Source organism: Peromyscus eremicus, chromosome 7 (genome assembly GCF_949786415.1).
Source record: "Peromyscus eremicus chromosome 7, PerEre_H2_v1, whole genome shotgun sequence".
NCBI lineage: Eukaryota > Metazoa > Chordata > Mammalia > Rodentia > Cricetidae > Peromyscus > Peromyscus eremicus.
In genome coordinates, this window is record NC_081422.1 from 83,630,963 (window position 1) to 83,658,518 (window position 27,556).

The following is a 27,556-nucleotide window of genomic DNA, read 5'->3' on the forward strand; positions in this document are numbered from 1 at the left end:
TCCAAGACCTAGCTATGACTTCAGAGGCAAAAAAATATCATAAAGGTGAACCAAGAGGCACCATCTCCTGGTCACCCATCAGGTAACAACTGTTACTGTAATGATTTTAATTCAAACACCAGGAAAATGCTTCATAGAAGCCACAGCATGAATGATAGCACAGGTCTGACTCCATTAATAGGGTTCCTGCTAACTCCAGTTAGGAATGATCCTTATCTGAACCATATTTATAGCTAGAAGACTCAAATAAACTTTACATACAGGAAATCTTCACCAGTCTGACAACTCCAGTTCCCTCAGCCAGTATTTAATCGGTAAGTTACACGTAATATTATCATCTTTCTCATCATGATATTACACACTCCTTGAAAGCTGTGTTAAGATACCCATTATGGTTCCTTGTGCTCTCTAAATACTAAACACATCTCAGTGTTGACAACTTGCATGACAAATAATACTAAGCACATTTTTTTTCTGCCAGTCCTCCTAGTAGTTATGCCTATCATTTCCTTGAACTCACAATCTCTGAAACAATTTAATCCTTGATCTGGTTTATTATTTAACTAAAGAATACATTAGATTTCAGATCAAGTAAGTAAAACCTAGTCATGCTTATTTACAAGCACATAGAAAAGAATCGGTCAGCCATACAGGCAGACACTCATAGGATACCACAACTGGACAGAATGTAAAAATGAAGAGATCATGGGGATCTGAACCCCAACATACACCTCTATATCCTACATTAATGGCTCCAGAAATATTGTGGAAGAGGGGACAGAAAGACAGTGAGAGCCAGAATACCAGGAAGTGTGCTGTGAAACATTCTTTCCTAGAAATGGTTGCATAAACAAGACCGGAACAATGAATATGTTGGTATGAATGTGGGAAATTTTGAGAGTCCCATCCCTAGACAAAAAATTAGGCTCTATTAGGGACAAGCTCCCTAATTGATCATCCAACACCAAGTGGTCAGCCTTTCTGATGGCTATTCCTTATTGTCAATTTGACTACACGTGGAGTTACCTAAAACCCAAGAGATAAGTGTAGCAACCACCTTGAATCTACAGGAACAAAACTAAATGGATATGAGCACACATACAGAGAGAGAGAGAGAGAGAGAGAGAGAGAGAGAGAGAGAGAGAGAGAAGTGGGTCAGTCTACAAGGCTGGATGTATCAGCTGGTCTTCAGTATACTTTGAAATCCTCCCTAAAAATAGAATCTAATACCAGTGATAAGATGAACTTGGCAGTGAGAATGAGAGCAAGAGGTCAAAGAGCAAAGATGAGAGAGTTTCCTTCTTCCATGTCCTTTATATAGGCTGCCACCAGCTAAGATTTAAGGTAGATTCTCAAACCTCAAAACTTCTGAGTTTAGGTGGGGCTTCCCACTTCAAATGATTCAATCAAGAAAATTCCCTACAAGGAAAATCAGAGACACTTCTGATTTAGTTAATCAAGTATTTTTTTTTATTCAGACCTAGTTTCTCTGTGTATTGTTGGAGCACAGATTTGAATTCATTTTGTAGATCAGGCTAGCCTCTAACTCACAGAGATCTGCCTGCCTCTGCCTCCAGAATGCTGGGACTGGAGGTATGTGCCACCACTGCCTGGCTTACCCAAGTATGTGTTAAAAAAAGAAAAAAGAAAAGAACGGACAGTTGAGTGGGTAGAGAAAGGGATGAATCTCTTTGAAATCGCAGTTGAGGTAAATATGATAAAAATGAGTTGAACAAAACTCTAAAGAATTTTTGAGAATTCTTTAATGTTGATATTTACTAAAATCACAGATTGATATCATTAACTGTGAAATTACAAAAGGAAAAGCAAGAATATAAGCACATCACAAATTATTTAGAAACAGTGAAATATTGTAGTAAAATTTCTCTTTATTTTTTTAAGTTTTTTTTTTTTAGAAAAGTTCTCACTGTATATCCTAGGCAGTTTTGAACTAAAACTCCTGCTTCAGCAGCTCATCCTCTGGGACTCTAAGGACTAAAGGTGTGAGCTACCACACCCAGCTAAGCATGACCTCAGGAAACCTTGTTGTGGAGATTTGTTTGTGGATACTGGCCATAGAGTTAATTCAATCTTCCATCCATTTAGAATACTGCTATTTACAGGAGCTCACCTACAGCAAGCATCAGTATAAGCAACATGGGAGGAAGTGGGCGTGGTCTTTAGAGAGTATATAAGGACACTCCAGGGGCCAGACAGCTTCATTCTTCTCTAGACTAGACAGAGTGAGTCTCCACATCTTGTGGCTCTTAGACTGCTAGATTTGTCTCCTCCACACACTGAGGATCATATCCCAGAGCTGAGCTAATATTGCTGTGTCTCCACAAAACACTGTTGAGGCCAGAGACTATTTCTTGGGTGAGTACACAATTTAAGATTGAAAGTAGTTGGTGTTTTCTATTTTAATTTATTACCAAACGATTTTTTTATATATATTCTCATATACATATATTCTATGAGTATTATGTATAAAAGTGAAAACTCATTATTTAGTAAAGGAAAATATTTTAGTATTTCCCTGTTATAAACTATAGGGAAACATCACATTGTGAAATAATGCTTGATGATAGTTTATCATCTTTGAAAAACTGGCTCTTCCTGCTATTGGTTGATTTGCTAGGTTGGAAGGATACATGTGATTAAATTAGAGAAAACTAAACACAATATTCTATTCAGGAAAGTAGATCCTGGTTATAATCTGGTGCAATTTTTTAAATTCTGCATTCAGTTTTCATTATTTCTGTGAATTCATCAATTTGTTTTGGAATGATGTATCAGAAGTTCATTTTTTAGTAAAAGGGAGGACCTGTATGGCCCTGGCTCCTGTTTTGGGTAACTGTTGGCTTGCTTGCTGACCTTGACCTTGATATCCTCCCTATGCTAATTCCCTGCCGGGTTCCACCCTCCTGAATGCTTAAGGGAAGTTCCTTGTCTGTATATCCTGCATATTGGGCATTGACAACTGAGATGCAAGATTGTAAATCATCAGTAGCAACTTCTGCCCTCTGGGGTTCTCCCATTGTGCTGTAAGCATGTATTTAATACAGCATTAGGCATTCAAAAAAAATGAAGTATCCAATATACAGAAAAAAGTACCCAATGGGGGTGATTAGGTAAGTTAAGGAAGGCAGCATTGGAGTCTCCATCTCTTTTCTAAAATAATCTTGACAATGAGTATTAGTATTATTTTCAAGGTAAATAGGACCACCAGCTAAAGCCATGGATTCCATTTGCTTCAGACCACAGAAGCAAAAATTATTTGGGGGATGTTTATGTAACTTAATACAAGATTCTTTATTTGTGTAGACCTTCCAAGAGAAGGAACAATGGGTGCCTGTTGATTAAATAGAAAATTCTGCTAGAGTCATGACAGCCACATTTATGCCTCAAGGTTCATCCCATAAACTGAAGCCAGGAACTGTATCTTTGATAAACAAACAAGTTTCCACAGAGAGTACCCTAGAATTCAACTTGATGGGATTTAGGATAGATATGGAAACCTCTGGGGATGTCTGTGAAAGATTATTGGGGGGTAGATTCACTACAGTTGGTAAGATCCACACTAAATGCCCATGAGATCACTTGACCATTCCATGGATTGAGGTCTCAAACTAAGGAAAAGGGAACAGGAGCTGAGCAGCAAGTGGTCCTTGCTTTCTTCTTGCTGATTTTGGATGCAATGCGACCAGCTCCCTCAAGCTCCTGCCACCATTTCTTCCCCACAATGATGGACATATGCTTGAATTATGAGCCTCCCTAATTCTTATTCTTGTTAACTATTTGCATCAGAAAGAAGTCAAGTAACTAATGTTGCCTTCAAGTGTTGAGGGGTGGGACAGGAGGATGTGAAGGACTAAGATGCTAAAATCAGAAATTAAGCAAAGCATTTACTAGGGACCATGAGAAAATAGGGAGTGTTTTCTTGGATAGCCAACAAAGAAGGGTGTGTTTATCCTACCTATGTCTGTAGGGTAATGCAAACTTGTGGACTTGAAGGAGTTTGATGACTCTAGTATATATTTATTTATAAACACTTGGAAAGCACGTCTCAGACCAGCAACCAAGACACTAATTTGAAGGGAGTCTCCAAAAAAGATGCAGATGGAATGGCTCAGAAGGACCTCAGATTAATCTATATTTCTGTCAAGAAGAGTGAAAGAGGAAAGATCAGCAACTGCAATCCTATACTTATCTTGATTTTTTGTTCCTGAAAAATGAAACCTGCTTTGCCATACACAGAATTAAATCACAACTTGCATCAGTTTTTGAGCTGTTTCTGGCTTCTCTGGGGTCGAATAATAGCAATTCTTCTGCTTTTCTTCCTTCAGAAAAATGGAGTCAGACATCTCACAAGCCTTCCAGAAAGAACTCACCTGCTTCATTTGCCTGAGCTGCCTGACAGACCCAGTCACCATAAGCTGTGGTCACAGCTTCTGTCGAGCCTGCCTCCATCTGTCCTGGGAAGACATCCAACCTCCTGTCCGATGCCCTTTGTGCAGAGAACAATATGGGAAGGAATTGAGAACCAACATTGTTTTGAAGAAGCTGGTGTCCATTGTCAGACAAGCCAGCCTCATGAAGGACCTGAGCTCTGAGGAGCAAAAGTGTGTGACCCACGAGGATACTAAGAAGATCTTCTGTGCTGAGAACAGGATCTTCCTCTGTCCACTCTGCTCAAACTCCCATGAGCACAGAGGACACAGACACTGTCCCATTGAAGCAGCTGCTGAGGATCAAATGGTAAGTGATGCTTCTGAGAGAACTTGCAAGCTGAAGAGAGGTAGCCTTAGCAAACCACAGGAAGATGCTGGTCCTCATTATGACAAAGGCACTGTTTTCAGAATGGTAGTACTTTATTATCATCTAATGAAGAAAGGTTGACTAGGAATGTAAGCATCCTTCAGAGTACCCTGAGTGAAAAGATCATTTGTATTTTATGATACATTATGCCCAGGTCACTGGACAGTGCAACACTAACTTCCTATCTTTCAAAAATGTCTATGGCTGGAGACTAAATTAGGAAAAGTACATTGGAGTCAGGTATAGCCAAACAGGTAATCAAAATAATTCATCAATATACCTGAGCAAAAGGGTAAGCTACATTTTCTAATTCTGTGGTCTAATCTAATATTCATAGTTACAAAAAGAAAAAAATGAAGGATAATTTTGATTCTGGTACTCTCACTACAATAATTGTATTAATTGCCCAAGAGTCTGTCAATCAGTTATATTTTTCAAAATTGATATTCATTGTTTTTTCTCAGGACACAATTTTGAAGCAAATGACATCCTTATGGGAGAAGGTCCAAGAAAATCAAGAGAATTTAGAGGCAGAAAACAGAATGAGAACTCTTTGGACGGTGAGTATGAGAAACATGCTTAAAATAAGCTTGATGCAGATATTTTCAAAATTTGCCATTGAAGAGTTGAATATAAGGCCTAAGATAGGATACTTGGAATATGTGTCCTGCTCACCTCTAATTCTGAGTTTATAATATGTCTCTGCTCTTGGAAAGAATAATCTGCCTCTGGCAGAAAAGTCTGGGACTAATGAATGAATTGTTGACGGTTCTGCACACTATGGTAGACTTCATGACTACACCATGAATTCTAATTACTACATGCAGAGTTTCATAACTTTGTGAACATATGAATGATCAATCTTTTTTCAGGCACTTCTGCACCTCTAATATAGGTGTAAATGCATCTTAGGGTTGGATTGCCTGTGTAATTAATAAAGAAGAAATAAATGAAACCCAGGCATTTACATTTTCTGAGATGTAAAGACAGTCAATCAGAGTATATGCATCAGAGTTATACAAGTCATTTGTAGAATTTAAGCATAGGAAGATGGAATGAGGGAGGACAAAATACTTTGCAAAGATGATTGGGAATGTCTTTTTTTCTTCAGGACTACTTGACTCTTCGGGAACAAATGATCAGGACAGAGTATAGGAAACTGCATCCACTCCTCTGTGAAGAGGAAGAGAAACACATTGAGTCTATGAGAAACGAAGGCCAATGTGTTTTAGAGAAACTCAAGACAAGTGAATCCAAGATGGTCCAAAAGAGTAAAGAACTAAGAGAAATGTACCAGGAACTGATGGCAAAGTCCCAGGAGCCATCTGTGGTTCTGCTGCAGGTGAGCATGGAGGAGTGCAGGAAGAGGCTTTATAGTCTGAGTCCCACAGTGGTGATTGTTATACTAAGATAGCTTTCAATATATCCTGCATTTTTTGTTGAGTTTCCTTTTCAGAAATTTTCTGGAGAAACAAAATTCTGTAATAATCTTGAAAGAAGAAGCTTTTTGAAATTATGTCCATAGATTCTTCAGGGATTATGTCTTAACTTTTGGCTTTTGTTCCTTGCTTTTCTGATAACCGAAATTCAGTGATTTCTGTTTCCAACATTCTTTACCTCTACTTATATACTGTGCACAATATTAAGGTAACCTATGGCTTAATTTCTTCTGTTTGAGCACTGTGTTTTTGTGAGTCCTTTAGGAGGTTGGCATTTTGAGAAAAGACCCTATTTGGTAATACATGATAACTTGCAACTCACAGTAATGCTCAGGCCTCTAACCCTGCAATTCTGAAATACACATGTGAAGAAGCATGCAGAGGTGAGGCCACCTTTTTGAAGTATCTTTAGCTAAAGTATTCCTATGGCTTGCAGAAAAGCTCAGGGAAAGTTACCTTTGCAGACACGTGGGGGTTCAAAAGCAAGGTACAGTCGATACCCATGTCCTTCTCAAATTACTCTTTAGTCTGATTTCATCAAGTATTCGAGTTCTGCTAATCTATTTGGTTGGCATCATTTTAAGACATGAATATAATTTACCAGGATAGATTGATGTGATGGTGACTGGCATTTATATGAACTTTAGAAACTAACATTGTATTTCATTTCTTCAGATATCTAATTTTTTTTTTGTTTTCTTTGCAGGGTTTGGACGACATGTTCAGAAGGTGAGTTTAGCCATCAGTGCAAGTCCGGATACCCAAAAATATGCTATAAAATTGTCCAAGTTGCCTTAGGAAGTGCAGAGATCTTTTATATAGAAAATCCTCAATTGTTTTAGTGTGGTATTTTTGGGATTCTTTTATTTATTTTGTTATTTTTATGTGTGTGAATGTGTGTTGTACTTGCACATTTGTGCAGGTCAGAGGACAACTTTCTCTTTCCATCAAGGGTTCCAAGGATTGAAGTCAAGTTGTCAGTCTTGTGTAACCTGAGGTGTTTGGCTGAACTTGGAATGAAGTTTTTCCTAATCACTATATGATATCTTTAGCCCCATTGAGGTCAATATTTTCTTTTCCTTGCAGAAGTGAGTCAATGCAGCTGAGCATGCCACAGCCTATTAAGACAGAACTCAATGCCTTACCCATCACTGGACTGACGGAAAGTTACAACCAGTTCCAAGGTGAGTGTCTCCACTGATAAAATGACCAGAGCTAACCTTCAATAATGAGAAAACCTTTGCAAATTCAATATTTTAACTCCCCAGAAATATGTCTAGGTAAGTCACATTGTATTGTTATTGAATCCCATGGTCATCTTACAAACAAACCAACAAACAGAAATGCATAGTGGCTGAAAAGAGACTATCAGTTGTTCATTGAGTAGAATGGTTATTTCATTCTGGACAGTATAATTCCAAGGAAGTGTAGCCAGTGATGGAGACATTTGATTATTTTATTTTCAATGTGTTAGAAATTAATTTCTTACATTGCATTTTACTCCACAGATTAAAAAATACACAAGATAAAGAGGTTCACACTATTAATCCCAGCATCAAAATCCTAGTTTGTGGAGGACTGCCAATGAGTTTGAGGACAGTCTGGTCAACATATTGAGTTCTATGCCAGTCTAGGACAAACAAAAAGACCCTATCATGAAAGGAACAAAAAAAAAAATCATAAAATAATATAGCAAACAAAGCCATGTATCATGAGCAATGAAAATAAAACAAATTGATAGGACATGAGGTCGTGTCTAAATCCTCCTTGTAGATCTAAAAGTCAATTGTAACCTCACAGAGAAAGAGTATCAGATGAACCAGAGGTTAAAGAAGGAGAGATACATTTAGGGATCCACTTCTAGAGCATATTTAGATACTCCTTGAGTACAAATATGCTCAGTTAGATGCAAATGAAAACACCAATATGAAAGTTTTCACTACTTATATCTACATAAAAATAACTTTTCATGTAGATCCATGAGCACAGCCTTTGCTCTGGCCCTTGCTGCAATGCACACATCTTCCCTGAGGCATGTGTAATTTAAATCTTTTCAGCATGCTACCACTCTTTTCTTGTGGAAATCCTTGACATTGGTGTATTTGAGGCAAATTTAACCTCAGGTCTTATCCTTCCCCTTTTAAAATCTCAAGAATCTGTGGACCTCTCTCACCTGAGAAATGTAAATGGTCATTTTACCTAAATGTTGTTTCTTCCCACAGTGCGCATTTCCTTACCAAACATAACAATGATCCATCACAAGATCAACCTGTTTAATGCCATGAGAACATTGAGCTTCAGAACTCACCGTAAAGATACATCTGCGGATTATGCTGGATGCTATTCTGCTACATGGAGTTCACAGAGCTTCATCTTAGGGAAATATTACTGGGAGATTGATTTGAATGACTCTTGGGACTGGGCTGTAGGAGTCTGTAAGGATTCCTTGTTAAGGAATAGAAACCAAGTGATTGAACCTGAAGGTGCTTTTCTTCTTGTGTGTGTGAAGGAGGGTAATCATTACAGTCTCCTCACCACATGCCCAGTATTCCAGCACTATATAGAGAAGCCACTGGGCCGAGTTGGTGTGTTCCTTGATTGTGAGGAGGGATGTTTAAGTTTTGTGAATGTTGCCAAGAGTTCCCTCATACACAAGTACCCTTCTGGCACCTTCAAAAACCCTGTCTGGCCTTACTTCTCCACGGGGAAATCTGAGATCCAGTACCATAGTGATTTTTAAGTATTCCCTACTGTTATGTTACTTTTGTTATTGCTATTAAATATTAAAATACTATTAAATGAAAAAGTGGTAGACTATATTACCTTTAATTCTGTAGTCCACATATTCCATAAAGTAACCTTATTTCATAGTGATTTTTGTTTGCTTGTTTTTGTGTATTTGACATTAAGTAATTATGCTTAGATACTGAGAGTAGTCTTAGAAACTCAGGCTCTAGTTGGCTGTTCAAGCCCCTTTTAAGTGTACTCAGGACCCTCAGCTGCATTCTAGCACCTTAAAAATATGCTCTACTTATGGGATTCCACTTAATGGTGTCAAGCTGGAGCACAGGTATGTATTGTGCTCACTAATTTAATGTCAATTTGACACAGATTCTTTTGGTGTTTTGAGACATGGTTTCTCTGTAGAGCTTGGGCTGTCCTCTGCATTCCTGGTGCTGGGATTAAAGGCTTGTACCACCAACACCTGAGAGAAACATCCTTCCTTTCCTCTTTCTTTTCTTTTTTCCTTTCTTCCTTTCTCTCTTCCTTCCTTCCTATTCTTCTTATTTATTGCTTTTAGACAAAATTTTTGAAACTTTTTTTATACTGGAGAAGGCTATGGAGGGGGCTGGTCTTGAAGTCTCAGACATGCCTCTGCCTCTGCTTCCCCAGTGGTTTGATTAAAGGCTTGTTTTACCACCACAAGAAAGATACCATTCTTTTTTATATCTATCTATCTATCTATCTATCTATCTATCTATCTATCTATCATTTATCTATCTATCTATGTGTTATTTATTTATTTATTTTTGGTGAAGGGTGTGGTTCAAGACAAGGTTTCTTTCTGTAGTCTTGGCTGTCCCAAAATTTGAACTGTAGATGAGGCTGGGCTCAGAGACACAGAGATCTGTCTGCTCTTCTTCTTTGAGCTAAGATTAAAGGAGTGCAAGTCCACCCCCAGGTCAGAATTCTTCAGACATCTTGAAAAGACAATTATCAGATTCATATGGAAATACAAAAAACAAAACAAAACAAAACAAAATCCAAAATATCCCAATGATAACAAAAATGCCAAAAAAATAGAAAAGCTAAAACAATCTTGAATAATAAAACAACTGCAGATCCATCACTATCTCTGTGTTCAAATTGTACTACAGAGCTATAATAATAAAAATAATTTGATGTTGTCATAAAAATAGATGCATTGATCAATGGAAGCAAATTAAAGCTCCACACATAAGTTCATAAATTCATACACATATGAATACCTGATATTTTTATTTTTAAAGTGAAAAATACACACTAAAGTGAAGACATCTTTAATAAACGTACCAGGTCAAACTAGATGGCTTCATTTAGAAGACTCCAATTCATCAATTTTATCACCCTGTATAGAATTCAACTCTAAATAGATCAAATACCTCAGCAAAATATTTTGAATATGACAGAAGAGAAAGCAAAGATTAGTCCTAACCTCACTTGGAATAGGAAATGCTTTCTGAACAGAACACCGATAGCTCAAGCACTAAGAACAACAATTAGTAAATAGGACCTCATGGAACTAAAAAGCTTCTGTTTGGCATAGAACACCATCATTGGGACAAAGTGGCAGCCCACAGAATAGGAAAAGAAGTTTAACTACTACACAGCCAACAAAGAGTTACTAAGTAAATATATATAAAGAACTAAAAAAACTGGACATCAAGGAAATAACCCAGTTAAAAATGGAGTATAGATCTAAACAGAGAATTCCCAAAGGAGGAAACACACCAAACTGCACTTCAGGATGCCTTCATCCCAAGCCTCCTTTCCTAATCCTGAGCCTACCAAAGAGAAGGATCAGGGAGCTAACATAAAGCTTAGTTCACACCCCAAAGGTTTCCTTAAATGAACCAAATCATCCAACTTCTTCTGCCCTGGTATTATCAAAGGCAGATTCTAAATGGCTTCTATGACCTACTCAACTAGGGTTAAGGCTATGACTTTAGAGGCAGAGAAATTTGCTTAAAGGGAAGTGAAGGGCTCCATCTCCTGGTCTCCTTTCAGGTAACACTTGTTACTGTAGTGGTTTTAATTCAAACACCAGGAAGATGCCACAAAGAAGCCACAGCATAAATGATAGCACAGGACATGACTCCATCAATAGGAGTCATGCTAATTCCAGTTAGGAATAATCAATATCTGAACTGTGTTTATAGCTAGAAAACTAAATAAACTTTACATACAAGAAGTCTTCACCAGGTCTGACAATACCAGTTCCCTCACCCAGGATTTAACAGGTAACTTACATGTAATATTATCGTGTTTCTCATCATCATTTTACACACTCCTTGGAAGCTGTGTTAAGATACCCATTATGGTTCCTTGTGCTCTCTAAATACTAAACACATCTCAATGATATGACAAATAATACTAAGCACATTTTTCTTGCAAGTCTTCTAAGTAGTTATTCCTATCATTGCATAACCTCACAATCCCTGAAATAATGTATCCTTGATTTGGCTTACTATTAAACAGAACAATACATTAGATTTCGGGTCAAGCAAGAAAGACCTCATCATGCTTATTTAAAACAACATAGAAAAGACCTGATCGGCCATACAGGCAGACACTCACAGAATATGACAACTGGACAGAATTTAAAAGTCAAGAGATCATGGGGATCTAAATACCAACAGATACCTCTATATTCTACATCAACAGCTGCAGAAATATTGTGAAAGAGGGCTCAAAAAAACAGTGAGAGTTAGAAGACCAGGAAGTGTGCTGTGAAACAGTCTCTCCTAGAAATGGCTGCACAAATGAATATGTTGAGCAGAACAATGAATATGTTGATATGAATGTGGGAAATTTTGAAAGAATCCCATGTCTAGACACAGAATTAGCCTCTATGAGTGATGAGCTCCCTAAAGGTTCACTTAATACAAAGTGATCATCCCTTGAGATGGCTATTCTTGGCTGTTAATTTTACTGCATCTGGAATTAACTTAAAGCAAGAGGCTGTGATTTTTTTTCTTGATAGGGATTTTCCTTGATTGAGTCTTTTAAAGAAGGAAGACTGACTAAAACCTGGATCTTCTGGAGTGTTCAGATCACCTTACATCCCGCTCACATGGTCTACTGGCAGCCTATATAAAAAGGACCTGTAAGAAGGAAAGGGAGGAGAAAGTGGTCCAATTTTATTTCACCTAAAAACATATTGGAAATAAGAAAACCACACATCATCCAGGAGGGAAGCAATCTACAGCACTTGACTGAGATCCAGAAGGTTATTTGATATTTCATGTCTTCAGCATTTTACATAGTTTTCTGTGTGGTTACTGTGATCTCTAGATGCTGGGAAGAAAGGCATCTTTTGCCTCTATTGTCAACCATAAAAAGTTGTAAATGAAATAGAATGAGATTAATGAAATTTTTTTAAGACAGCGAGTTGAGTGAGTAGGAAAAGGGAAGGAGTTGCAGTTCAGATGTATATGCTCAAAACTAGTTGTACAAAATATTGTAAAAAATCTAGTAAGGATTTTTTAATATTGATATTGCTAATATCACAGATTGATGACATTATTTGATGAATTATCTAGAGTAAAATATAAGCACACTGCAAAATACTAAGCACGGAACAATAGTTTTTAATTGTTATTTTTTAGTCTTTTTAAAAATGATTTTTTTATTTTACATGCTGACCTAAGTGTCCACTGCCTCCTTTCCTCCCATTCCCTCCTCCCACTGCTTTCTGCCTACCCAAAATCTACTCCTGTTCTGGTTCTGTTCAGAAAAAGAAAGGCCTCCCTTGGGTATCAACAAAGCATGGCATACCAAGTTTCAAATAAGACTAAGAATCTCCCCTTGTATTAAGGTTGGGCAAGGCAACACAGTATGAGGAACAGATTACCAAGAACCACCAAGAGCATTGTGGAAGCCTCTGCTCCCATTTTTATGAGTCCCAGAAATAGGCCAAGCTACACAACTATCTATATTTAGAGAACTTAGGTTAGTCCCATGCTCGTAGGCTCCCTGTCTGTTGGTTCCTATGAGCCAGGTGAGTTATTTCTGTGGGTCTTCTTTTGATGTACTTGACCCCTCTGGCTCTTACAATCCTTCTTCCTTGTCTTCAGCAGGATTTACTGAGCTCTGTCTAATGTTTGGCCATAGGTCTCTGTATCTTTTTCTGTTAGTTACTGGATGAAGCTTCTCTGATGACAACTGGGGTAATCACCAATCTGAACAGAGGAGATGACCAACTCAGGCTACCTATCCACTATTGCTAGGAGTCTTAGCTGTGGTCATCTTGTAGATCCATAGGAGTTATCCTTACATCCAGTTTGTACCTGACCCTGAAAAAGTGTCTCCCCTTTTCAGTCATCTCTTTGAGTACTCTTCCCCTCCAACCAAACTCCAAGCTAATTCTTTATGTTCCCATCCCCTCCCAACATCAGTCTACCCAGGAGATCTCTTCTATTTCTCAGTTACAGAGAGTTCATGTGTCCCCTCTTGGGCCCTCCTTGTTATCTATGTTATCTAGCCTATTTGGGTTTGTGGATTGCAGAATGGTTATCCATTACTTTAGTGTTGATATCTACTTATGAGTGAGTGCATACCACGTTTGTCTTTGTGGGTCTGGGTTACATCACTCAGGATGATTTTTTTTTCTAATTTTATCCATTCATCTTCAAAATTCCTAATGTCATTAATTTTAACAGCTGAGTAATACTCCATCCCTCCATCCTGTAAATATATTGCATTTTCTTTTTTTTTTTTTTTTTTGGTTTCTGTGTTTATTATAGGACATGTTCAGCAGGTGGCAGTAAAGTGTCGTTTTCTTCTACATACATTTCTTTTTCTTTTTTTAATTTTATAATTTGATTAAATTTTACAAATCAGCCATGGATTCCCCTGTCTCCTTCCTCCCGCAACCCCCTCTCCCCCTTCCCCCAGCACATCCCCCATTCCCATCTCCTCCACGGCAAGGACTACCCAGGGGATTCAGCTCAACCTGGTAGATTCAGTCAAGGCAGGTTCAGTCCCTTCCTCCCAGGCTGATCAAAGTGTCCCTGCATAGGCCCCAGACTCCAAAATGCCAGCTCGCCAGCTCATGCACCAAGGATAGGTCCTGGTCCTACTGCCTGAGTGTCTCCCAAACAGTTCAAGCTGATCAACTGTCTCACTTATCCAGAGGGCCTGATCCAGTTGGGAGCTTCTCAGCTATTGGTTTATAGTTCATGTGTTTCCACTAATTTGGCTATTTGTCGCTGTGCTTTTTCCAATCTTGGTCTCAACCATTCTCAGTCATACAATCCCTCCTCTTTCTTGCCTATTGGATTCCTGGAGCTCCACCTGGGGCCTGGCCGTGGATCTCTGCATTAACTTCCATCAGTCATTGGATGAGATTTCTAGCATGACCATTAGGGTGTTTGGCCATTCTATCACCAGAGTAGGTCATTTTGAACTTTCTCTTGACCATTGCCAGTAGTCTATTGTGGAGGTATCTTTCTGGATTTCTGGGGACCTCACTAGCACTTTGCTTCTTCCTATTCCCATGGGGCCTTCATTTATCATGGTCTCTTTTCCCTTATTTTCCCTCTCTGTTCATGATCAAGCTGGGATCTCCCACTCCCCTAGTCTCTCTTTCCCTCGACCCTTGCCCTTCATTACCTCCCCCCCTCCTCACGTCCAGTTTGCTCATGTAGACCTCAACCATTTCTCTGTCACTGGGCGATCCTTGTGTCTTTCTTAGGGTTGTTTTTTCTAGGTAGCCTCTCTGGAGTTGTGAGTAGCAGTCTAGTCATTTTTGTTTTACATCTAGTATCCTCCTATGAGTGAGTACATACCATGTTCCTGTTACTGAGTCTGGGTAACCTCACTCAGGATGATTTTTTTCTAGATCCATCCATTTGCCTGCAAACCTCATGATGTCAGGTTCTGGCTATTAGAAATAAAGATGACATGAACATAGTTGTTCAAGTGATCTTGTGGTATAATTGTGTATCTGTTGGATATATGAGCAAGAGTGGTATCACTGGGTATTGAGGTAGATTGGTTACCAATTTTCTGATAAACTGCCATGTTTATTTCCAAAGTGGCTGTACAAGTTTGCACTCTTACCAACAATAGAGTAATGTTCGCCTTACTCCAAGTTCTCTCCAAATTCTCACTGTATACCCTAGGCTGGCTTTGAACTAGAAATCTTCCTGCTTTGGCACCCTATTCCTTCTGACTGTGGGATTGAAAGTGTGAGCTACTATACCCAGCTAAGTAGTGACTCAAGAAATCTTGTTGTGGAGATTGACTGCTGTATGAGTTCAATCGTTCATCACTTAGAATAATGTTAATTACAGGAGCTCATCATTGGAAACATTATTAAAAACAACCATGGAGGAAGTTGGTGTGGTCTTTAGAGACTACATGAAGGACATCTAAGAAGGAATAGAAGGAGAAAATGATGTACTTTCATTCCCACTAACAACATACTAGAAATAAAACAAAAAATCAGGGCATCGAGGTGCAATGCAATCAACACTATCTGACTGAAATGTTGCAGATTCTGCCTGGTGGTGGTGGAGTAAGTCTTTAACCCCAGAACTTGGGAGGCAGAGGCAGGTGGATCTCTGTTAGGTCCAGTCCAGACTGTTCCACAGTTACTTCCAGGAGAGCCAGGCTACACAGAGAAATCCAGTCTCTGATAAGAAAAATGTTGCAGGTTTGAACTGCTTCACATCCACAGCATTTCCAGTTCTCTAGGGGGTGAACTTGAACTCTAGACAGGCTGGGACCAAGGATTCTTTGAATGCTAATGTCACTGTACATTGTTGGAACTGAAATAAAGTGATACATATGGAATCATTTTTTTTAAGGGAAGACAGGTTTATTCTTGCTAACAATTTGAGATGAAACCATTCAATATAAGGGGCTGGGGTGTGATGGAAGGCGGGAATGGCGTGATGCTCTGTTTCCAGCAGTGTGGGTCTGTTTACTAGAGTCTCCATGAACAAGGTAGGATAGAGGGGGGGCAGCAAACAGATCTCATCTTCCAATCTCAAGCTTCCTCTACTTCCAGTGCCCTACTCCTCCAGCTAGGTCCCACCTCCTAAAGCTGCCAAGTCATGTATAAAGAGCACCTCCATCTGCATACATGTGTGTTTGTATGGATATTTAATATCCAAAGTTCGACATCCTCATAATCCAGGATAAAATTCCATCTCAAAACCCTTCATTGAATCCTATCTACAAATCCTGTTTAGCATGAAGAAGACAGTCATAGGGTTCAGGGATTAGGAACTGGGAGCCATTCATGGTATTACATGGAGCCTCGGGGGGTGGGGGGAATTGGATAGCAAAACAGCCAGTCAAAAAGTCAGCCACAATCTAGAGTATCCATTGGGGCCTCCAGCAGAGGGCTTCTTCAAGTCCATAGCCATAGTTGGGTCATGTGGTGACCCCAGGAGAGCCTGTGTATACATTCAGTGCCCAATACTTAGTGGAATCAACCAGCAACCAACAAATCACCAGCATCTACAGGGCCCTCCCAGTGGTCATTCAGCCCTGAAACACTCAGTACTTATTAATCCTCTACTGTATGTAATTGCTGTTCTAAACAGTTGGGATCCATCAATGTCAAAAACAAAGAGAAGTTCTCCCTCTTAGTTAACAAACACTCCATTGGTGTCAAGAGGCAGTCATTAAATCAAATGAGAGCAGTCATGTGTTATACTGTGAGGTAACAAGGTATGGACAAAAGGGATAGCAGTGCAGAGGAAGGGCAAGTGTGCTTTTTATGGGGTAGGATAGGTGAGGGTATTAAAAGGACTATTCACAGAAGCTGTGCATGGTGCTTCTTACCTTCCATCCCAACAGTCAGGAGGCTAGAGGCAGGAGATCTGTAGTTCAAGGCCAGCCTGGTCTGCATAATGAGTTCCAGGCCAGGCAGCTACAGAGAGAGACAGAAACAGAGACAGACAGAGACAGAGAGAGATAAAGAGATACAGAGACTCAGAGACAGAGAGACCAGAGTGAGTTCTGAAGAAATAAAAAGGCTATCATGAGAGATCACCTCAGTTTGTCTTGAAGCTGAAATCTAAAAGATCTTTTGCTAGGATATCATATGTGCTTGAATGCTGAGATGGGATGGATGCTGGACTAGACATTTGTCTAAAAAGATAATGGGATGTGCTTGTCTAGTTGCCTTCTAAACATTTGTGTTTACACCTGTGGGTTATTGTTGCTGTCCTCTTCATCTTAAGGGAAACTTTTCTTTTCAGCTGGAGGTAGTTTTGATGTAAACTTATAACCAGTTAAGCTGCTGAGAATAAGTGTCTGTTGCTCTGAAATGGTGGCCCTGTGCTCAGCCTTAAATGAAAGAAAATATCAAATGTATATATACCCTCTCCATAACTCAGGGAATATCATTATTTTGTTTTATAAAGAACAGAAAGTTGAGTGGGTAGGGAAAGGGGATGTATTTGGAAGGAGTTTCAGTAGAGGTAAATCTGTAAAAATAATCTGTGCAAAATACTTGAAGGACTAATGAGACCTTTTTAATGTTGATATTTGATAAAATCACAGATTGATATCATTATCTGTGAAGTTATAAAAGGAAATCAAAAATATAAGCACACCACAAAATATTTAGAAACAAGAAAATATGGTTTTAAAATTAGAATTTTAGAATTTTTTTGTATTTTTAGACAAGTTCTTACTGTATATGCTAGGCAGGCCTTGAACTAAAACTCCTCCTGCTTCAGAAGGCTTATTTGAGGACTCTAGGATTAAAGGTGTGAGCTACCACACTCAGCTAAGCTGTGACTTAAGGAATCATCTTGTGAAGATTTGAATGTGGGTACTGACCATAGATTTAATTCAATCTTCCATTCCATTTAGAGTACTGCTATTTAGAAGAACTCACCTACAGCAAGCATTAGTAAAAACAATACCAATACCCCCACCAGACCCTGCAGTCTACATTCCCTGCCCCCATATCCATCCTCCTGAGATCCTAGCCACTTCTTGTAGCACAGAAACCAAATCACCTGCTTGCATTAGACCAAGAGCTTTCATTGGACCAAGAACTCGATTTGGACCAAGAGAGGAGGAGATGGGCAGACGTCAATGCAAAATACATACAACAACATAAAGAACAATAGGGAATCGCTGGAACCTAGCCCTCCTACAACAGCAAGACCTGAACATCACAATATAGAAGAAGCAGAAGAAAGTGACCTTAAGAATAGCATCACAACCAGGCGGTGGTGGGGCACGCCTTTAATCCCAGCACTGGCGAGGCAGAGACAGGCAGATCTTTGTGAGTTGGAGGCCAGCCTGGTTTATAGATTGAGATCCAGGAAAGGCACAAAGCTACACAGAGAAACCCTGCATGGAAAAACTGTTGGACCCAAAGTTTAGGGTCTCAAGTGTGCGCCCCAACAACCCAGACTCCAGTCCAGTTGATGCAACAGCATGAGGAATTTATTGGCTTCTGTACAGAAGAGCAAACTCTGCTCCTAAGAGCAAGAGCTGCATCTTACTGCAGCCACATTGGGGTTTTTAAAGGAAAACCCCACAAAAGCCATAAGATTACAGTTCCCATACAATTTCATTTCACAAGATCATGGTCTGATCACAGAGTGGGTAATTCACCTCAACAGGCACATTTTTCCTGAAATTTCAAGGGGGGGGGGTATCAGGGTGGGAGTGGTGTTTACACAAAGGTCACAGTGGTCCTTCCTGGAACACTTGCAACTATCCCAGTCACAGTTGAGCACATCTCTTAACAGAAATCTTTTTATATTGTTATATTGTTACAGGGGTGATTGAGTAGTGGCTGAGTCAGGTGGCCCTTGGAACTAGTTTTCTTTTTAGTTCGTTATTTCCTGGGACTTGGGGGGTGTAAGCCTAGAGGGTTACGGTCTTTCATTCCCCCATTTTCTTTTTGGCAATTTTTAATCTTAAAATTATGATATTACATTAACTCATGCCCTGTAATGGCCATGCATAGTCCATGTATAGTTAGCCATCTTGTCTCTATACCAGGGAGTTTTCTTTTGACACAGCATTTCAGCCTTTTCTGAACAAGGAATATGGGACAACGTATTCTCCTCTGGAACTGCTTCGAGCTGGCTTTGGGGAGCCGTTATCAGGGCCCCTCCCCCCAAAAGGCTGAAAAGCTGGTCAAAGACTGGACAAGGGGGCATTTGTCAGTAGCATGTAGCTGCCTGACCCCATAGGGACAGAGAAGAATCATGTTAGCTGGGCTGGTCCACGTTAGCCTTTAGCAAGTCCAGAGCCCACAGTCGTCTGGAGCAGTGGAGTCAGCAACTGAAACTTGGAGGTGTCTGCCAGCCAAGTAAAAATCTGTTGAGACAAATTTAAACTAGGAACAGAAGTTAAAATTTATGAACTTATTTGGAACCCTTAGGTCCATACCCTTAGTAATGGGAAAAGCAGTAGTCCCAAGACCAGGAGAGAGGAAAAATGTTATCTTTAGGAATACTTATCTGGGGTCCTTTTGACCTCTGTGAAGTGGGTCTAGGTTTTTATGAGTCTTTTGATCCTTTGAGGCCTACTTACAAAATGACATAAATGTTTTAGATACATTAGTATTACCAATCTGTACTGAAATCCATATTTTAGACAAGGCAGGTAATGGGTATCTGTAAAACAGCAGAAGTGGACTCATACCTTTGAGTCCCAACAAGAACTACAGTTTTGAGCATTTTTCTTCTGTCCAGAAAGCCAGGTATAAGTTGGACAGAGATTTTTGGCCTGGTGAGAAGCACTTTTAGGTTTACATTTATATATTTAGATGACATCTAAAAGAAATCCAAAATGTTGAGCTTGTGACTGAACAGTAAGTAGTCATTGCTCTACCAGCTCATCAGGACTCCTAAATGGACCATAGAACAGGAAAGTAATCTGAAACATATTTTATTTTAGACTCATCTCTGAACCTTTATGACTTATTTAAACTTTTATATTTTAGAACTTTTTTTTAAAGTGAGCTAACAAGCTAGCTATGGCCTTGTAGAAGGATCTGGTTGTCTGATGCTGCCATGCTGACAAAGTTAGAGCTAGCCTAGCCATCAGTACTTTCAGAGATCCGAGAAGGATAAACTATATCTGAGTGCAGACCAAGAAGCATCCAATCCTATAAATTACAGGGATCAATCCCTACCCAGGTTTCCATAGCCTTAGAGGCACCAGTCAGAAGAGCATCAATTTTCTTCTGCCATCAGACCCACAAAGCAGAGTATTTTTCCTGTGGAATAGGGACACAGAAGACTGACCTTGACCAGGCAAAAGGGTGCATTCAATTCCAGTGTCCTACTACTTGTCCACAGTCTGGGCTGGGTCCTGGCGGCAGGCGTTGCATTGGGGCATCTTGCCCTGTGGTTAGCATTGTCATAATCCAGGCAGAGACGTTGTGGTGCCTCGTAAATAATCTTCTTCGGAGACCCTGGGTCACTGCTAGGATCTGGAAGCCTGTCTGATATAATAAACTTTTAGATCAACATTTAAATGCCATATTCTACAGATCTCTGAAGTATGAGGGCCGTCTAGGTGTCTGAATAGACAAACTTTGTTTCTAATTACTTGTTTCAAGCTCAACCCTGAAAACATATGCAAGGGACTGAGTAAATGAGTAAACTTATCCCTGTAATATTACATCAGTACTTATTTATCCTGACTACAATTAAAAAGAAACTTGATTACTCATGACTATTAAAAACAATGCTTTTAAGTTGAAGCTCTTCTAGCATCAAATGCAGGTTCAGTAAAGAAGCAAAACCAAAATATCAATATATGTATCAGCTTATTCAAAAACCTTAAGTTTAACAAACTTAGCAAATACAAGGAGGCTAGACAACATTTTTAAGCCTGAATGTACCTTGGGTAAGGAGAAACATTTTCAAGTCATTGGTTTTTCACTATAAAAACTGTTTTTAAAGGATTAAGATTTTTCAAATGTCTTTTGTAATAACAATAAAGTACCTCTTTTTATTTTAAGGGGGAGAAAACATGGCATCCTCATAATATGAAGCCAAGCTCCAGAGTACAAACAATCTCAAAGTTTAATATCTGGGATTTATTTATAATCTTTTTGGTTCTTTTACTTAGAGCCTTGGATGACTTCTTTGACCCTACCTTTGGCAGCATATACATAGCCTGTCTGCTCTATTTTATTATGGCTGGTGCTTTTGGTGATCATCACCTGACATTGGCAATTTTTAAAAATGCTAAGGTCCATCACTGCAACCAGACTTTTTTCTGACATATATTTGCAAATCTTAGCTGTTTCCTAGGATCCTTTTATGTCTTAAAATCATTATCATTTTACATGGGTAAATCTTAAATTACAAAGTTTAGCTGTCAGAGCAATGTATATTTCTGTGTATAAAAGCATTGATGTGCAGCTTTAATATTTATCAAATATTTTAAACATATGTTGTTATCTATTTAAATTTTTTAGAAACTTACTGTTGAACCCTTGGTAAAGACATAAGTACTTAGGTGTTACATATATATATATTTTGAAACAATAATTACTTGCACACATACACACAGTTGGATCCAAGTTACATACACGCATACATACATACAGTTAAAGCTTGCTTATTTTTCCAAGTCACATAACTGTCCATATACACACATAAGCAGTTTGCAGAATCATTAGCCATTTTTAAGATGGAAACCAACCAGAATTAATTTTCAAATTCAGTATTTGCAGGTATAAGAACAGTTTACTGACCTTTTACATCATAACCTCATATAGGGAGTGACATTTTATTCTTGGAGCCAGATCCTGATCAGGTTTTAGCCCCAGGGCAGGTCTTGGGAGCCCCTCCCAACAGCATGGGAGATGAAGAGGATGAGAAGGCATGCACCATGGGGACAAAAGATTGCTATTAATCTCAGATTTTTAAGTACACGAGAGTGGCAGACTGAAAGTGACTTCATGCCCTGGCTGGGCCCACAGACCTATAGGCCATTTTTCAGCTGCGGTCCTAGAAGGGCAGTTAGTTTTCTACCAGCCCCCACACTCTGAGCTCCTCAAGGCTCCATCTGGCTCCTGGACAGCTCTGTCCCTTGTCCATATGGGAGCCCAGCCAGAACCTGCCAGCCGTGCTCACAGCCCTCCCTAGCACATGGCAATGCCTAGTTCCCATGCAGCCAAGCCTCTACTCCATAGCTTTCTGAGCGAGCTGGGGCAGACAAAGCAGTAGGGAAATGGCCTCACTCAGGCACCTGCAAAATGACAGCAATCAACGTTAAAAGTCCCGTCCCCCAGCCAGCTGACCTCAAAGGCCAGCCCTTTAGAGGAGCAGAAGGTGATCCATTTCTTTTTCTTGACTTCCAGAGAGGCGTTGTGAGCCTGGGCAAGCACATCTCTCTAGTTATCTAAAGTCAAACTTAGGGAGGTAGTTAGTTGTTGTCCCATATGGAGAGAGAGAGAGAGAGAGAGAGAGAGAGAGAGAGAGAGAGAGAGAGAGAGGCAAAAGACAGACTCAAAAAAAAAAAAAACATAAAGAAGACAAGGACAGATGTCTGTGCGGTGGTTGATTCAGCCACAAACCGAAAGTACAGATTCAGATGGGAGTGGCCGCGGACGGCCTGCAGCCTCACTCCCCGCTGGAAGGAGAGACACTATGTCTGCCTCCTTCCCCCCGACCACTCTGGAGAAAACCTCCAGAGGGGTGACCTAGGGTGTCTGAGCATGTCTGCTTCCCTCACAGGTCCCAGACACTGACCACTCTGGAGGAAACATTTAGAGGGGTGACCTGGGGGTGTCTGAGCACATCTGCTCCCCTCAAAGATCCCAGACACAGGTCCTGCGCTCACCTCATGCACAGGCACAGAATACAGATGCCAAATCAACCAGACAAAGGACAAGGACACAATAACATAAAACATTGATCGAGCTCGTTTTTACCTCTAACTGGCTGAGTTGGGGTCCAGGGGCACCCCAAAAATCTCGGTGGAAACTCCAATTGTTGAACCCCAAAGCTTAGGGTCTCAAGTGGGCACCCCAGGAACCCAGACTCCAGTCCAGTTGATGCAACAACATGAGGAATTTATTGGCTTCTGTACAGAAGGGCAAACTCTGCTCCTAAGAGCAAGAGCCGCATCTTACTGTAGACACATGGGTGCTTTTAAAGGAAAACCCCACAAAAGCCATAAGATTACAGTTCCCATACAATTTCATTTCACAAGATCATAGTCTGATCACAGAGTGGGTAAGTGACCTCAACAGGCACATTTTTCCTGAAACCTCAAGGGAGGGATATCAGGGTGGGAGTGGTGTTTACACAAAGGTCACAGTGGTCCTTCCTGGAACACTTGCAACTATCCCAGTCACAGTTGAGCACATCTCTTAACAGAAATCTTTTTACATTGTTATATTGTTATAGGGGTGATTGAGTAGTGGCTGAGTCAGGTGGCCCTTGGAACTAGTTTTCTTTTTAGTTCCTTATTTCCTGGGGCTTGGGGGGTGTAAGCCTAAAGGGTTAGGGTCTTTCAAAACCAAAAAAAAAAAAAAGAATAACATCATGATGATGTTAGAGGCCTTTCAAGAAAAAATGAAAAATAAAATTGAGGAAAGGACAAACAAAAAATTGGAAGAAATCAATAAATCCCTTCAAGAAAGCCTAAATAACAACAAAAACCATAAAAAAGCAATTAAACATGTGAGGGAAACAGCTCAAGACCCGAAAAGGGAAATAGAACCAATGAAGAAAACACAAACAGAGGGAATTATGGAAATAGAAGATCTGAGTAAATGAACAGGAAACACTGATGCAAGCATAACCAACAGAATGGAAGAGATGGAAGAGAGAATCTCTGGTGTGGAGGATACTATAGAGGAAATAGATTTGTCAGTCAAAGAAAATACCCAAACCAAAAAAGTCATAACACAAAACATCCAGGAAATCGGGGATACAATGAAAAGGCCAAACCTAAGAATAATAGGGATAGAGGAAGGAGAAGAATACCAACTCAAAGGCACAGAAAATATATTCAACAAGATCAGAGAATAAAACTTTCCCAACTTAAAGAAAAAAATATCAAGGCTGGAGAGATGGCTCAGCGGTTAAGAGCACCGACTGCTCTTTCAGAGGTCCTGAGTTCAATTCCAGCAACCACATGGTGACTCATAACCACCTGTAATGAGATCTGGTGCCCTCTTCTGGCCCGCAGGGACACATGTAGGCAGAATACTGTATACCTAATAAATAAATCTTTAAAAGAAAAAGAAAAAAATATCAGTCAGGGTATGGTGGTCCATGCCTTTGATCCCAGCACTTGGGAGGCACAGCCAGGTAGATCTCTGTGAGTTCATGACCAGCCTGGACTACAGAGTGAGTTCCAGATAAAGGGACAAAGCTACACAGAGAAATCCTGTCTCAAAAAAAAAGAGAAAGAAATGAAAAGAAAAATATCTATGAAGATACAAGAAGCCTATAGAACACCAAACAGACTAGACCCTCAAAAAAGTCCCCTCACCACATAATTAAATAACTAAACCCACAGACTAAAGAAAGAATATTAAGAGCAGCAAAGAAAAAAGGCCAAGTGACTTATAAAGGCAGACTCATCAGAATAATACCTGATTGCTTAATGGAGATTTTGAAAGCCAGAAGGACCTGGAAAGATGTGATGCAGACACTAAGAGACCCTGGATGTCAGCCTAGACTTATATACCCTGCAAAACTTTAAATCACCATAGACAGAGTGGACAAGAAATTCAAAAACAAAACAAGATATAAACAATACCTACCCACAAATCCAGCCCAACAGAAAGCACTAGAAAAAAAATTCCAACCTAACAAGTCAGATAAACCCACAAAAACATAGGAAATAGATATCCCCACAGCAGTAAATCCCAAAGAAGAGAAATACACACACACACACACACTACCACCAAAAGATAACAGGAACTAACGATCACTGCTCATAAATACCTTTTAATATCAATGGACATAATTCACATATAATAAGGCACAGGCTTACAGAATGGATATGAAAGCAGGACCCATCTTTCTGCTGCAGACAAGAAACACACCTCAAATTCAAAGATAGGCATTACTTCAGAATAAAAGGCTGGGAAAAGACTTTCCAATCAAATGGTCTTAAGAAGCAAGTAGATGTAGCCATCCTAATATCCAGCAAAATAGACTTCAAACTAAAATCAATCAAAAGAGATCAAGAAGGGCATCACATACTCATCACAGGAAAGATCCACCAAGATGAAGTTTCCATTCTGAAAACTTATGCCCCAAACACAAGGGCACTCACATAAATAAAAGAAACATGACTAAAGCTTAAACCACATATAAAACCCCACACATTAATAGTGGCAGACTTCAACACCCAACTCTCACCACTAGACAGATCAGCCAAATCGAAACTTAACAGAGAAATAAAGGACTTAATTGATGTTATGACTCAAATGGACTTAATTGACATCTATGGAAAATTCCACCCTAACAAAAAAGAACATAACTTCTTCTCAGTACTCCATGGAACCTTCTCTAAAATCGACCACATACTTGATCACAAAGCAAATCTCAACAGATACAAAAACAAAACAAAACAAAACAAACAAATAAAAAAAAAAAACCGGAATAACCTCCTGTATTCAATCAGACCAAAATAGTTTAAAGTTAGATTTCAACAACATAAGTTACAGAAAGCCTACAATCTCATGGAAACTGAATAATGCTCAAATGAATTACGAATGGGTCAAGGAAGAAATGAAGAAAGAAATTAAAAACTTCCTAGAGATCAATTAAAATGAATATACCACATACCCAAACTTATGGGACACTATGAAAGCAGTACTAAGAGGAAAATTCATAACACTATATGCCCACATAAAGAAGTTGGAGAACTCTCACACTAGTGACTGAACAGCACACCTGAAAGCTCTAAAACAAGAAGAAGCAAAGTCACCCAGGAGGAAGAGACGCCAGAAAATAATCAAATTGAGAGCAGAAATCAATAAAATAGGAACAAAAAGAACAATACAAAGAATCGATGAAAGAAAGAGTTGGTTCTTTTAGAAAATAACAATATAGACAAGCCTTTATTCAGACTAACCCAAAGGCAGAGAGAGCGCATTTAAATTAGCAAAATCAGAAAAGAAAAGGGAGACATAACAACTGACAATGAGGAAATCCAGAGAATCATCATGTCATACTTCAAATAACTTTACTCCACAACATTGGAAAACCTAAAAGAAATGGACAATTTTCTGGATAGGCACCTCATACTTAAGTTAAACCAAGACCAGATAAACTATTTAAATAGACCAATGACCCATAAGAAAATAGAAGCAGTCACTAAAAGTCTCCCAACCAAAAAAAAGTCCACGACGAGATGGCTTGAACACAGAATTCTACCAATTATTCAAAAAGAGTTAATACCAATACTCTTCAAATTGTTCTACAAAATAGAAACAGAAGGAATATTACCAAACTCCTTGTATGAAACTACAGTTACTCTGATTCCCAAGCCAAACAGAGATGCAACAAAGAAAGAGAATTACAGAACAATCTCCCTCAGGAACAATGATGCCAAAATACTCAATAACATTTTGGCAAACAGACTCCAAGAACACATCAAAAACATTATCCACCATGACCAAGTAGGCTTCATCTCAGAGATGCAAGGTTGGTTCAACATACAAAAGTCTGTCAATGTAATACACCATATAAACAGATTGAAAGAAAAAAACCACATGATCATTTCATTAGATGCTGAAAAGGTGTTTTACAAAATTCAACACCCCTTCATGATAAAGGTCTTGGAGAGATCAGGACTACAAGAAACATACCTAAGTATGGTAAAGGCAAATTACAGCAAGCCAACAGCCAATATCAAAGTAAATGGAGAGAAACTAACAAAAAAAAATCCACTAAAATCAGGAACAAGGTAAGGCTGTACAATCCCCACATATTTACTCAAAATAGTACTTGAAGTTCTAGCTAGAGCAATAAGACAATAGGAGATCAAGGGGGATATAAATTGGAAAGGAAGAAGTCAAACTTTCAGTATTTGCTGGTGACATGATAGTATTCAGAAGTGACTCCAAAATTTGACCCAAGAACTCTTACAGCTTATAAACTCCTTCAGTAAAGTGGCAGGATACAAGATTAACTGAAAAATTCAGTAGGCCTTCTATATACAAATGACAAACAGGCTGAGAAAGATATTAGAGAAATATCACCCTTTACAATACCCACAAATAATTCAAAAAACCTTGGTGTAACTCTAACTAAGCAAGTGAAGGACCTGTATGAAAAGAACTTTAAGTCCCTGAAAAAAGAATTTGAAGAAGATATCAGAAAATGGAAATATCTCCCATTCTCATGGGTAGGTAGGATTAGCATAGTAAAAATGGCAATCTTACCAAAAGCAATCTACAGATTCAATGCAATCCCCATCAAAATTCTTCACAGACCTGGTAAGAACAATACTCAATTTCATATGGAAAAACAAAACACCCAGGATAGTCAAAAGAATCCTGTACAATAAAACAACCTCTAGAGGCATCACGACTCCTGGCTTCAAGCTCTACTATAGAGCTA

General features: G+C 39.2%; 1 protein-coding gene across 1 annotated transcript in view; it reads left to right on the forward strand.

The window, feature by feature from the left end:
* The first annotated feature begins 4,350 nt into the window (after positions 1–4,350).
* LOC131915663 (tripartite motif-containing protein 43-like) overlaps positions 4,351–27,556 on the forward strand; it is a 119,041-nt gene continuing 95,835 nt past the window's right edge. Inside the window, exons 1-5 of the mRNA XM_059269069.1 lie at positions 4,351–4,758; positions 5,283–5,378; positions 5,930–6,160; positions 7,351–7,441; positions 8,480–8,986. Coding sequence (XP_059125052.1) covers positions 4,351–4,758; positions 5,283–5,378; positions 5,930–6,160; positions 7,351–7,441; positions 8,480–8,986 — 1,333 coding nt within the window. The remainder of the gene's footprint in view (positions 4,759–5,282; positions 5,379–5,929; positions 6,161–7,350; positions 7,442–8,479; positions 8,987–27,556) is intronic.